The 13,609-nt window shown below is 33.3% G+C and overlaps 1 protein-coding gene across 1 annotated transcript in view; it reads left to right on the top strand.

The window, feature by feature from the left end:
• LOC145259696 (uncharacterized) overlaps nt 1-13,609 on the top strand; it is a 159,212-nt gene that overhangs the window by 21,105 nt on the left and 124,498 nt on the right. Inside the window, exon 6 of the mRNA XM_080117371.1 lies at nt 5,561-5,610. Within this exon, the coding sequence (XP_079973497.1) occupies nt 5,561-5,610 (50 nt within the window). The remainder of the gene's footprint in view (nt 1-5,560; nt 5,611-13,609) is intronic.

Consider the following 13,609-nt stretch of genomic DNA (forward strand, 5'->3'; position numbering starts at 1 on the left):
GCAGCAGTACTCCATCCTTGGACGTACTTGGCTTTTATACAGATAGAGAATTGCATCAGTAGTGAGATATCTTCTGGAGTGGTAGAAGGATCCCACCATTTTCCCAGCGTCCCTGGCGACAGATTTGATGTACGTGTTCCATTTCAGATCAGGAGTAAAGGTCAAACCCAGAAGCTTGTCAAAACATGGAGCCTCTCCAAGACGAGAGCTATCCATTTCAATTGATGCCAGATGGGGATCAGAGCGTTGATGATGTACAGATAGAAGCTTGGTTTTGGATGCATTAAAAGTGACCAGCCACCTCTTCCCCCATTATACCACATGCTCAAGATCAGAGGAGAGAGAATTAGAGAGAACTTTGTCATTTACGGCCTTTGATGTGTTGCCATAGATGGTCGTGTCATCAGCATAGATGTCAACGCATGATTTAAGTATTTATGTATTATAATTAGGGCTATGACAACAGCATATTCTTTTCCTTGTTTTGATTTTCAGGTATTTATCCATTGATATCTTAAATGTTTTTATCTAGAGTGATGTGATTCTCGGTTGATTGTGTTTAACTATGTCGTACATATACTCGAGAGTAAAACAATGAAAAAAATATGCTGTTGTCCTAGCCCTAATTATAATATATAATTTGTAATATTATATTATTTTTTATTACTTATTATTAACATTTTACTACCTAATAATAATAATAATAATAATAATAATAATAATAATAATAATAATAAGAAGAAGAAGAAGAAGAAGAAGAAGAAGAAGAAGTAGTAGTCTAAGAATGCGATAAATTTCTTCAGTTAAAATATCTGTTGGAAGATGTTTCGTCAGGGACGCCAAATCATCTATCACTGTTCAGAAAACAGGGGAAATAATGCAACAATGAAATGTCTGCAGAAGTATGCCGGAATGCCAATAAATCGCTGTTATTTCTAAAAGGGCTTGTAGTAGCAGCAGAACACCTCACGGTTTAAGGGTTTGAATCTGTTTTTGGTTTATGAGTTCGATGCTGATTGGTGCAGTCAACTTCCCTTCTGGTTTGCCCAGGCAGAGACCATCTCTCAGGCGAGCTGAGCACGTGACATTTTATAAAAAAAAAGGCTTTAACATACGTCAACTTCCTCTTTTTTTTTTTTTTTTTTACTGATAGCAATCTTCACGTGGCACAGACCAACCCACAAACTTTACTCTTAAGGTGCAACAGAACTCATCCGGGCCTTTTGCTCTGGGTTTGACTTTATTGAAGAGATAAATTATCTTGCATGGCTACTGTTGGACCCCGACTTCAATGTGATGCACATTCATGAACTGAGTAGAACTTCCTAACCTATGGTCTGTGCGAACATGATGAGAATTAGCAGCGAACCGGATGTTAACGTATCCCCCATGTGAGACAAAATGAAAAATTGTCTTTTGCACATGGCTCCACGCATCGCTTCCGCTTGGGAAGAAAAAAATAAGATAACCACAAAATAGTTATCGACCAATGGCAAAGCTCCGCACCTAAAATAAACACCTCAAATATCACAGTCACTGGGAGCCGGTTTGCCACTATAAAAAGAGGGATTTTAGGGAACCAGAGGAGAGAGGAGGGAAAAGAAGATGAAGACGCCGGGCTGCTAGCTGCTGATGAAAGAAGTCACCCGCTTTCCAGTTACAAGCCAGGACACACATCACTGACAGCAGAATGATCGGCCTACCCCTACCACATCCATCGTCCAAAAGATAAGTTATGTTTACGAACATTCATTCCTTGTCAATTCATACATACCTACAAACATTTTACGAACGTTCATTCCTTGTTAAATCGTACGTACCTGCAAACATTCTACGAACATTTCACCATAATACAAACTGTCAAATATCTCCATCGGACAATCCATTCTTCGTTAAATCACATTCCATCCTACGAACACTTTGCCTCTTCTAATACAAACTGTTAGTAGTAAATAAAATCGGTTCTAAACACTATCAATAATTCCCCCCACTCTTTATCTGTGCCTAAACCTAAACGTAGATTCCATGAACAAAGCTTCTTTCTTAGAACTGCACGCCTGTGGAATTGTCTTCCGTTTTCCTGCTTTCCGGCTGACTACAATGTGGTTGTGTTCAAGTCTAATGTAAATAAGTTCTTGATGAGCCGTTCCATATAAGTTATCAAATTTACCAAATTTTCATTACTAATGATTACTATATTGTCCAATTTCTATTGTACACTCTTTAACCCTTATCCTTGAGTGGCCTCTTGGCCTTGATAATGTGGTGATGCCTATGTAAAAAAACCAAAAAAAAAACCTTCAATATTTGTCTGTCTTTAATTATATGGAGTCAGAATCTACACACTTCCAACGTTGTTCATTTCATGTATTCTTTGTTGTGGCCTCTATGGCATCCTTTCCTACCCCTAATCCTTTTATAAAAACAGAGGCCATAAATGGTGACCCCAGACACCGAGGCCATAGGTCTCTGTCAATACACATGGACTTATTCTACCACTGATCCTCTTCTCCTTTCCACTCCACAAAATCCAATAAAAACCTTATTTTTAAAATTGTATTTTTTTTTTTTTTTATATATAATTTTGTTAATTTTTTTGTATACTTTACAATAATGTCTTTTTCTTATATTTTATTTCAATAAATCGTTTCACAATAAAAAAAAATATTAAAGAACAATAAAAGTTAAAGAACTGATTTGCCTTGTCATCGCTTCCGGTAGCGCTATGCTGGAATTTAGGAAGTACATTAGCTGACTATAACCGAACTTCCTAACCTATGGTCTCCGTCCATTACACATGGACTCTTTCTACCACTGATCCTCTTCTCCTTTCCACTTCACTCTAACTAACAAAGATAATTATTACGTTTTGTTTTTAAATCTTAAAATGAGACTTTGTCTATTCCATTCTGTGCTCTGAGGAATTTACAGCATTTGTGTCCCCTCAACGTAAATACGCTCGACAAACCTGACAAGCAGCAAAATCTCACCCCTTCACTGTAAAAGTTCCTTAAATGGCGAAAGATTTTCTACTCTACTAGTTTCCTTTGCATTAGGAATTCACTTCTGCTATTTTGATTATATGATCTATGTTGGTGTGGAGGGACTTCTTTTTTTTATACTAACCATTTATCAAAGCAAAAATCCACTCGAGGATAAAGGTCCATAATATTTAAAAATTGGATATTTAAAAAACAAGTAAAATCCATAGATCACCGTGGAAATGAAAAAGAGTTTTCAGTGGGTAGCTAATCTGTATAAGTATTGAACTTTAAAAGTTTGCATACAAAAAGCAAAGATCTTTCTTGTGTGGACACGGAAAATTATGTGCAGGAATTCTAAAAGATCCAATATTTTTATGAAGCAATTCCGATTTCTGATTGGTTGCTAGCAGAACGTGGCTCCATTTGATTGGTCAGTTTCTATCGCCAGTGACTATAAGTAGAATCTTCCAATTTTTTAAAATCATATCCTTTAAATTATATCAAAAATATTGCAACAGAGGGAGATAGCAAGAGCTACTATAGCAGTCATCAAGATTAACATTTATTTTATCTGTTGGAGAGCAGCACCTGGAAAGTGGTTTTGTCACACAAGGACCAATCAGCTTACATGACATATTGATTTCAACCGAAACCCTTGAAGGATTACTTTTGGATCTGTAGGGAACCCCACAAAGCTTCTAGAAACCAACGAAGAATGACGTCCTCTCTCCTGCCGTGACACCAAAACAAGGTTACCTTTCACTGGAAGGTATACAGATCAAAGAAAAAGCGGCAGTCAAGCTTTCTTATTTTGGTATTTAGTGATTTTTATATATTTGGAATATATATTATTAATAAACTAGCAAAAGTATTCGTAATTGACGGGGTTCAAAAACAGCCTACAGAAAATGGACTCTGATTTATGAAAGTATAATAGGTTATGAAAAGGAAGGGTTGTAAATTTGAGTTAAATTTGGAGGTAGCAAAACCAAAGCAAAATATGATGAAAGTAAAAATAAAATAGATAAACTCCATAATTTATTATACCATACCTGTTCACACTGAAACACTTATCACAATATTCTGTGGATCTATATTAAAAAACCTTGTTAAACTTTGTGACATATTTCCATTCAAATGAAGGTCAGGTGCGAATGAAACACCCCATAATTTTATTATACCATATTTCTTCAAACTGAAACATAATTATCAAAGTATACTTACGCAGATATGAAAAGTCTTTATTAAAGTTTGTGCCTATTTCCATTCTATGGAGGCCAGGCGCGAACGCAGACCCCACAATTTTATTATACCATCCCTAGTTAAGTTAAAACATACTTATCAAACTGCCAGATCAAACATATCCATTCCTGTGTCTCGATACATCTTCTATCATTATATGTAATCAGTTTTTTAAAATAGTCAACCATATAGGAGCCTATTCGTGACCACACACACACACACACACACACACACACACACACACACACACACACACACATTCAGCTTTATATTATATATATATATATATATATATATATATATATATATATATTTCTATAGAAATATATTTTCTTCTAATATATACCAATCCTTATTTAAGAAGCTCAATGTAATTACAGAGCAATATAGAGAATAAATGACAAAAAAGCTATATTCCAAAAATCTTGATGTTGACCATCTTATAATTTATTCCTTTAATTCAGTTGACTTATACAATTCTTGACAGTATCTGTTTCGTAGCGCAAAATCAATCACTTAATTATTAATTAAAAAAGGAAACACAAGGTAAGTGGATAGTCCTTAATTTTCTTTTGCCTCCTGTTCCCCTTACCTCACCCCTTTTTTTAACCAAATAAGATCTGTGACTTACTTGTAGTTTCATTAAATACTTTTATATGCAAAATCCGATCCTGCATTTTGCTAATTCCTGCCCTCTGATGAGAAGGAGAGTATTTCTTCGAAACTCCGCGGATTAAGGACTATCCACTTATCTTGTGTTTCCTTTTTTAAAATTAAATATGTTTTAAACTCTTTTTTAAGATGTCTTTTAACATGTTTTATTAATCATTTGTTCATATATATATATTTAATTATTATAGTAAAAAAATAATTATATATATATATATATATATATATATATATATATATATATATATATATATATATATATATATACCACATGTGTGACTAAAGACCAGGCCTGTTCCCACAAACAAAGCCACATTGCAGCAATGGAACGGAGGTTGAGCCTGGCTGATAGTGTGAGATCTATTAGATTTGAGACTCTTTTTTGAACCCCATTTAAGAATGAGAAACTAGTGGTAGATGCACCAACCCTGATGTGGCAACAATACTCCATGCATAGGAACATTGTGGCTTTGTACAGTTGTAGAATACTCTCTGTGGTGTGAATAATTTTTAAGCATGATAAAGGAAGCCCATCTACTTTGCAGCAATGTCCCCAATGTATTTGTTCAGATTCATATTTGTTCGTTTGTGTTTCTGTCTGTGTTATTTCTTTTCAATCATTTAAGATCATGAATGATTTAAAAAACGTATCAATTTCATTGCAGATTACGTTTGGTAAAGTAAATGCCCAAGCAGAAAAGTCTCTTGCATCAGAGTGAGTACTCGTTTTTTTAATTTATGACATGCTGATATATATTTATGATATCTGTGCTATCGATGAGTAGGGCTATGACAACAGCATATTCTTTTCATTGTTTTTACTCTTGAATATATATCCGACACAGTTAATCAATTGAGAACCTAGAGTCAAAACAATGAAAAGAATATGCTGTTGTCCTAGCCCTAATGATGAGTATGCACATCCTTTATTAACCACGTCATCGTCACCATCATCACTGTGAACCCAAGTTGCTTCTTCGTTCATTTGATAAAAAAAAAAAGACCACGGTAACACTTGTTGTTTAGTTTAGGAAACTACTGCAGAGTCTATGCCTCTTTTTTGAAATGGCCTTTTCTCTGTAGACTAGGACCTATGCAGTTTGAGGAAGTTTGGGAGAGGGTTAGTATATTGCTAATCGCCTGAGCGCCCCTAACGAGGAATGCTTACAGGGCTGCCTAGGCACTTTTTGCAGGCCACAGTTCTCCTCCTCTGTGTTGGGGCTGATTCTTCAATCCCATTTTTAGCCCTTGTGTCACATTTATCAACTGCGCCATGGGCCCCGAAGGGCGATCAAGGTTGAATTTTTGGTCTTATAAATTCATGTTTATTTATTATCATCCGTGGTCGGGTCCGTATCGAATCGTATATATTATTTAACTGGAATTCATTATTGAGATGAGTATTGTTTTATTAATTTTATTTATTGCGACCATTATCCTCATCTTTTTCTTAGTTGATAGAGACGTTGGATCTCTACGGTTCCAGGTGAGAATTGTCTGAAGATAGTGGTTTCAATCCTACCCAAAGTCGGACAGAGGCTTAGTTGGTCAAAACGTGGTGAGACGACAACAACTATGGAAGGCAGTAATTACAGTGGATACAGTCAGGAGATTCAGAGTTCCTATCCGTCGCGGTTATCACCTGACGAAGGCCAGAGAAATAGTTGACCGAAACGTCGTGAAACAACTAAGAAAAGATGAGGATAATAGTCTGCAAAAATATTTTCCCCTTTTCTTTTCCTTGTACATATCTGTGAATTATTCCATGGATTTCGGCCTCTTGGATTATTTTGGACTTTCCTTGGATTTTACTTGTGCGAATGGAATTTTAATTAACTTTCTTGGATTTAAATTTTTGGATTTTACCGTCATTGGATAATTTACCTTTCACCAGATTATCCATTCACGTGTAATCACCTTTTTCTTCACCCTATTCTCTCTGCTTCACTTTTTGTTATCAAGTAAGATCTTTGACTTACTTATTGTTTCATCAAATATTTTTGCATGCAAAATCCGATCCCGCATTTTGCTAATTCCTACCCTCTGATGAGAAGGAAAGTATTTCTTCGAAACTCTGCAGATTAAGGACTAGCCACTTATTAAGTGTTTCCTTTTCAGATTAAATATGTTTTTAACTCTTGTTCAAAGTGCTTTTAACATGTTTTATTAACTATTTGCTCTTATATATATATATATATATATATATATATATATATATATATATATATAACTGAAGGAGCCTGTTTATATATATATATATATATATATATATATATATATATATATATATATATATATATATATATATGCTCTGTCTTCCATTGAGCACTCTTTAATAATGACCGGGTTTCATTGGATTTACATAATTTTTTAGTATTTTTAATATTTGTTCTAGTATTTTTGTTATTAGTATTTGTTTAGTACATTTTAATTATTTTAAAGGTACTTGTACAGTTTAATCAAGACATTAAAAAAATAAAATATCAAAAAAAGTTTATATCGTACATATTCGTTATGGAATGAAATTCTCCGGAAAAAAAAATCACTTAATTTCATCAAGTATTTTTTTTTTTAACACCGAAAAAACAATTTGTTATGATACCGCGCAAAAAGGTTCGATTTTTAGGAAGAAAAGCTAGTATTAAAGATGGGGAGGGAGTGTCAGCGCTTTAAATTGAGTTACCTCCCGTTTTTTTGTTTTAAAAATTCAAACAAAAATTAAAAATTCAAAGATGTCTACCTTCAATGTGTTGTCATAAAAACGTGTTTTTCCGCCGTAAAAAAAAAAACAAAAACTACTCGGTCAAATTAAGTGAAATTTTTTTTCAGAGATCTTCAGTTCAAAACGGATACGCACAATATAACTTTTTTTTTTTTTTTCGATATTTTCATTTTTTAATGTCTTGATTAAACTGTACAAGTATCATTTAAAAATATTTTTTAATTTTTTTGTATTTTTTTGTATGTTTTAAGTATTTTTTAGTATTTTTTTTAGTATTTTTGGTATTTTTAGTATTTGTTATAGTATTTTTGTTAGTATTTTTTTTAGGTATTTTAGTATTTTTTTTAGTATTTTTCATATATTGTTTTTTAGTATTTTTGTAAATATTTTTTTAGTATTTTTTTTAGCGAAAAGTATATGCATGTGACTCTACAGAACTATCTGCGTCGTATTTAATACAAATCTGGCTGATGACTAATTTTCTTATGAACCTTTTAGCGGAATTTAGTGGAATTAAAAATATGTCCTTGAGACAGTCTCAGAGATCATGCGGCTAAACCTTCGATTGTGTTGAAGTTTTTTGCTGGCTTTCTTTTTTTTAAATATTATTCTGGGAAAGTGATAGAAATGTGTGTGTGTATGTATGTGCTTGTATGTGTATGTATGTGTGAGTTTCTCTCTATTTTTTCATTTTTCTTATCATTTTGTTTAAGCCAGGGATGGGGCATCCTACCAGATGCCAAACATACACCTGCTATTTTAGACACTCCAACCGAGAGATCTTTTTAAGATTCTAACCGTCCCTTTAAGTGCAATTGTTTGAATCTCCTTTGCACTTGGTTTACCTGGTATATTTGTAAGATAGTTTGTAAAATTCTTTTTCATAAGTCCGGTTGCTCCTATAATTACTGGAATGATAGAGATCTTCTTAAGGTTCCAGTTATGTATGAGTGTCTGTGTGTGTCTGTGTATGTCTGTTGTGTGTATGAGTGTCTGTGTGCGTCTGTGTTTGTATGATTGTCTGTGTGTGTATGAGTGTCTCTGTGTGTGTGTATGAGTATCTGTGTGTGTGTGTATGAGTGTCTGTATGAGTGTATGAGTGTTTGTGTGTCTATGAGTGTGTGTGTGTATGAGTGTCTGTGTGTGTGTATGGGTGTATGTGTGTGTATGAGTGTTTGTGTGTGTATGAGTGTGTGTGAGTGTGTGTGTGTATGAGTGTGCGTGTGTGTATGACTGTGTGTGTGTGTGTGTGTGTGTGTGTGTGTGTGTGTGTGTGCGCGCGTGCGTGTGTGATTGCCTGTGTGATTGCCTGTGTGTTTCATCATGCGGATTTTACGCCTCCATTTTAATTCGGGCAAAAATCCCAATTGATGAACTAAACCTAAGTCAGTCATTTTGACTTTGATGTTTATCGTGATTAAATCTGCCAGATGGTTGAATGCCAGGTTTTTATAAAAATCATATCATCGCATATTTTTAGGAATAATAAACAAGGATAAGATTTAAAATTATAGAACTTCATAACGCAGACTGGGGACAATTGTATGAGGGTCAAGATTTACATTGGTCAATTAGTTATTGTGTTTTATGACATATCAACTCTCTAATCGATTATTTATCTCCTCGCACGGAGGTAACACACAAGGTCAGTGCAAAAAGTGGCCTAAAGAAAATAAGAAAATGCATCATCAGCCTGGTGACATTCCCCATTGGAAGCACCTGAGGTGATTAGCAATAAACTAACCCGTTCTCAAAGGGTATATATATTTCCACAAAATTCTGGCCTTGATCGATGGGAGACTAAACCTTACTGCTATAGTTTCAAATAATTTGAAATAACAGCAAGAGAAGACGATTCCAAATATTTCTCATATGTTATATCTTCCCTCTTTTGGGTACGATTATGAATATCTCTAGTATCAAATAATCCTTATACACTGTGAAATTTTCAGCATATATGAAAACCAAAGAGGGGAAATATAACATATGAGAAATATTTGGAATCAAGTCTCCCATCTGCTGTTATTTTAGATCATTTGAAACCATAGCAGCAAGTTTTAGTCTCTCCTCCATCAAGACCAGAGATTTTGGAGAAATATCAGATATTTTGTAATTCATATGCAAAACTAGGGGAAAAAAATGACTATGATTGAAACATTTTATAGCTGTAAAAAAAGTGCCAAAAACAGGTTCTGGATCATGGATGATCCCTTTTATGTGCGACCTTAAGGGCAAATGTTGCATAGTCCACAATTCAGGTCATTAGCTTTCCAACGAGCCTTCATTTGTTAAATTCTGATCAATAGTCGCTGATATTTGGATTTTATAAAATTGCCCAAAAAGTGGTATATATATATATATATATATATATATATATATATATATATATATATATATATATATATATATAATATAATATACTGACCCGTTGGGTCAGTATATTATATTAGCTATGGAATTCATGTATAAGCGTGACACTTGTGACGTAAAGAAAATAGTTTTTTTTTGACATAACAGAAACATTTCTATGAAAGTATATTAAAATGAAAAAAGAATATAGATAGATTTATATGAGTCGTTCTGTTTATTATAATTGATTATTTAAAACAAAAAGAAATTTACAGTTACTGAATTATACGTGGTTGGCCATACTTATAGGTAAATGTGCACTGAACAGATACCATAATACTTATTATAGTTAAATTCAAATTTTTATATATCTTTTTTAACAATGACAACATAACTTATTTTATGGCTGTCAACGGGTTAAAGTAGATTATTTGTAAAAAAAAAAAAAAAAATTGCGTTAAAATAACTTAAATGTAGTACAGAAATGAACGATGTAAAAAAAAAAAAGCAGACAGTATTAACAATTGTTTATTTGGATAATTTAAATGCAAAAAAAAACAAAAAAAAAACAAAAGAATAATTGGGACGCTGAAAATGTATACAGTAAAACAAATATTTTATCGTTGTCTTGATTATTCCGGGTTAATGGCATTTGGACGGATCACTCAAACATGAAAAAAAAATCCTCCCTATTCGTGTAAAGTTACCTATTTTTCCGAATAATTGCTCAAAAATCGAAAATTAAACATGATTTTCCTACGAATTAAACACTGATGAAAGTCATTTAGCAGCAAAAACACACATGAACCTAACGATGAGAAATATAAGAATGAAAAACTCATATTGGAATCCTTCAACCAAGTTATAGAAACTTAAAATCTAAAAAAAAAATAATTAATAAAACCTGAAGCAAAAAAAAATAAACCTAAATAAATAAAATCGAAACAGATTAGTAAATATGTCAACAAATTCACCGTTCTCACACACTATATTCTATTTTGTATCTAGAAATGTAAACAAAAAATAAAAAAAGAAGGAAGGAAGGAAAAGGGACGGATAGAGAGTAGTAGTAGTAGTCTTGGTTTTACTACAATTCTTCTTATGTTTGTCAACGGGTTAAATTTGTTTAGTTGTAAGAAAATAGCGAATCAATAATTGTAATAAAGAATAGTTGCAAAACACCCCCACTCTTCGCATGTTAAATAATAATTTTGAAATAATAATGTTAATATTTCAGTGTGCAGGTCAAAATCTGCAAAAGAAGCGATTTGTGTTTATTTGTTTACGTTGTTATGGGTTAATGTTTATGTGCGCATGCGCAACCGGATGTTGTAAACCGGAAAGTGGGTTACACCACTCGTTACAAGGTCATTTGAGTTTTATAATTATATAGATTTACACCTGTATGCCTCACTTTTGTATACATGTACCCTACCGCTCCAACTATTGCCCCCAAATAACAAATTTTTTTTTTTTCATTGATTTATAATTATTATTTATATATATAACGGGTCACGGGTAGTCTAGTTATATATATAGGTTTAGCTAGCAAAGCCGAGAGTTCGGTGAACGAGATACTATCTCTTTAGATACAAAGCTCTAGGCCAGGAAAATGTTCGCAGATGTCCATATTATGATCTGGAATTTTCTTGGATGCAAAGGCCAGCGGCATAAGTTCTTTCTAAACAAGCAAGATATAAACAGCAAATTACATTTAAGCTCGTGTTTGATGAGAGTGATTTTTCCCTGTATGGAGATTCGATCAAGTGATTTATTAATGGTAGTGAGAAAGATTTGCAAATTCAAAATCGCATTATTTAGAAAGCCATTCTTAACATGGGAGGGGATGGTGTTTTGTAACTATTCTGACAGTTTAATAATAAAAAGATATTGTAAAACTTGAATTTAACTTGAAAATTTTATTTAAAAAATCTTTTTAAAAATAGCACAGAAACTTCTCTGCATAAGCACCCAAATGAATATTACCAAAAGCAAAATAAAGATAAAAGAGCATTGCCAAGGCTGCTGCAAAGAAGGTGAGCTCTCGCTATCATGCTAGAAAACTACTAAGGCCTGAAAGTATCCTCTATAAGGCCACCGTTCGCGCATGTATGGAGCATTGTTGTCACATTTTGGCTGGTGCATCTGCTACTGGTCTCTCACTCCTGGACAAAGTTCTAAAGAGAGTCGCCAACCTGATAGGTCCTGAACTGTCATCTAAGCTCCAGCCTCTGTCCCATCGACAAAATGCAGCATCCCTCTGCCTGTTCTACAAGTAATTTAATGATGAATGCTTCGACGAACTACAAGCATTTATACCCATATGATGTAAATACCCCCGACAAACCAAACAAGCAGCAAAGTCCCACCCCTACACAGATGTAGGAAAGTCTTTTACTCTAATAGTTTCTTCCCTAGAACTGCTAGACTTTGGAACTACATTCCGGGACTCTGCTTCCCCAACTGTACTGCCATGCAAAAGTTCACGTGTAAGTAAGAAATGGATCATACTGGGTTAATTAATGAACAAGGAATTCTTATAATTTTTTAAACATGGCTTAATTTATTGTTATTTTCTTGTTATTGATTTTTTTGTCGATTTCATCATCTAAATAAATTGTTGAAATTCAAAAGAAAATACAGACTTTGTTATGGTTCTAGTATTTTTGCTATCATTGCAAAATCCAGTCATTAAATTATGAATCATTGTATTGAAGACGGAAGCTTTTAGCAGATAAGCTGTTTAATTGTGATATGTATTCTCTGTTTTATTAGATGCAAATGTTAATATTATTTATATTTATTTCATCTTTTAATTTATATTTATTTTATTTGATTGCTTTATTTAATAGATTTTTCGTCCATAAATATATTCATTATATTAGCAAGTTGATTTTAGCATAAATAGATTGGACAGTTCTATTTATTTTCAGTTACTGAGAAGGGAATCTATCACTAAACTTTCAATTGAATTTATATCAGTACAATATTTAATATCATCATTTTTTTTTTCTTAATGGAGAGTAGACAACGCATTGTGGATGCGTAATCGGCAGCTTCCCTTACTCTCGCTTCTCTTTATTTGTCCTTCAGTCTCTTAGTCCTCATTTTTAATGAGTGATTTTTCTGACAAAGGGAGAAAAAAGCGGTATTTTATGTTGGCAGTATTTTAGGTGAACAGTTGCCAAAGATGTCAGAAATTTTCTGTTTCTCTGTCTATCCTTGTAGCCATGCCACTAATAAGGGTGCTGGAGGTAAACGTTTTAACTGGGCTGACGTTATCCGCCTGATAGTTAGAGATCTGAACCTTGAATTAACCACTAAGAAGGCTGTCCTATCAGCAGGTGCAAAGAACAGGGGCTGCTGTATTGCCATTTGGTGAATGGATTCTGGACCATGCAGTAGCTTCTGGTGGGGCTTTTCAATGCCATATTAGTGGGTAATTGTTATAGCTCTACCTTATCATGGTTTACAAAAAATATACATACATATATATATATATATATATATATATATATATATATATATATATATATATATATATATATATATATATATATATATACATTTCTTTTTCTCTCTGCCCAGCTCTAAGCAAGTCTGTCGACCTGTTCCACAAATCCTAAAACTTTATCATGAAAAG

This window comes from Euprymna scolopes, chromosome 35, assembly GCF_053919585.1.
Source record: "Euprymna scolopes isolate OS-2025 chromosome 35, ASM5391958v1, whole genome shotgun sequence".
NCBI classification, from domain to species: Eukaryota; Metazoa; Mollusca; class Cephalopoda; order Sepiida; family Sepiolidae; genus Euprymna; species Euprymna scolopes.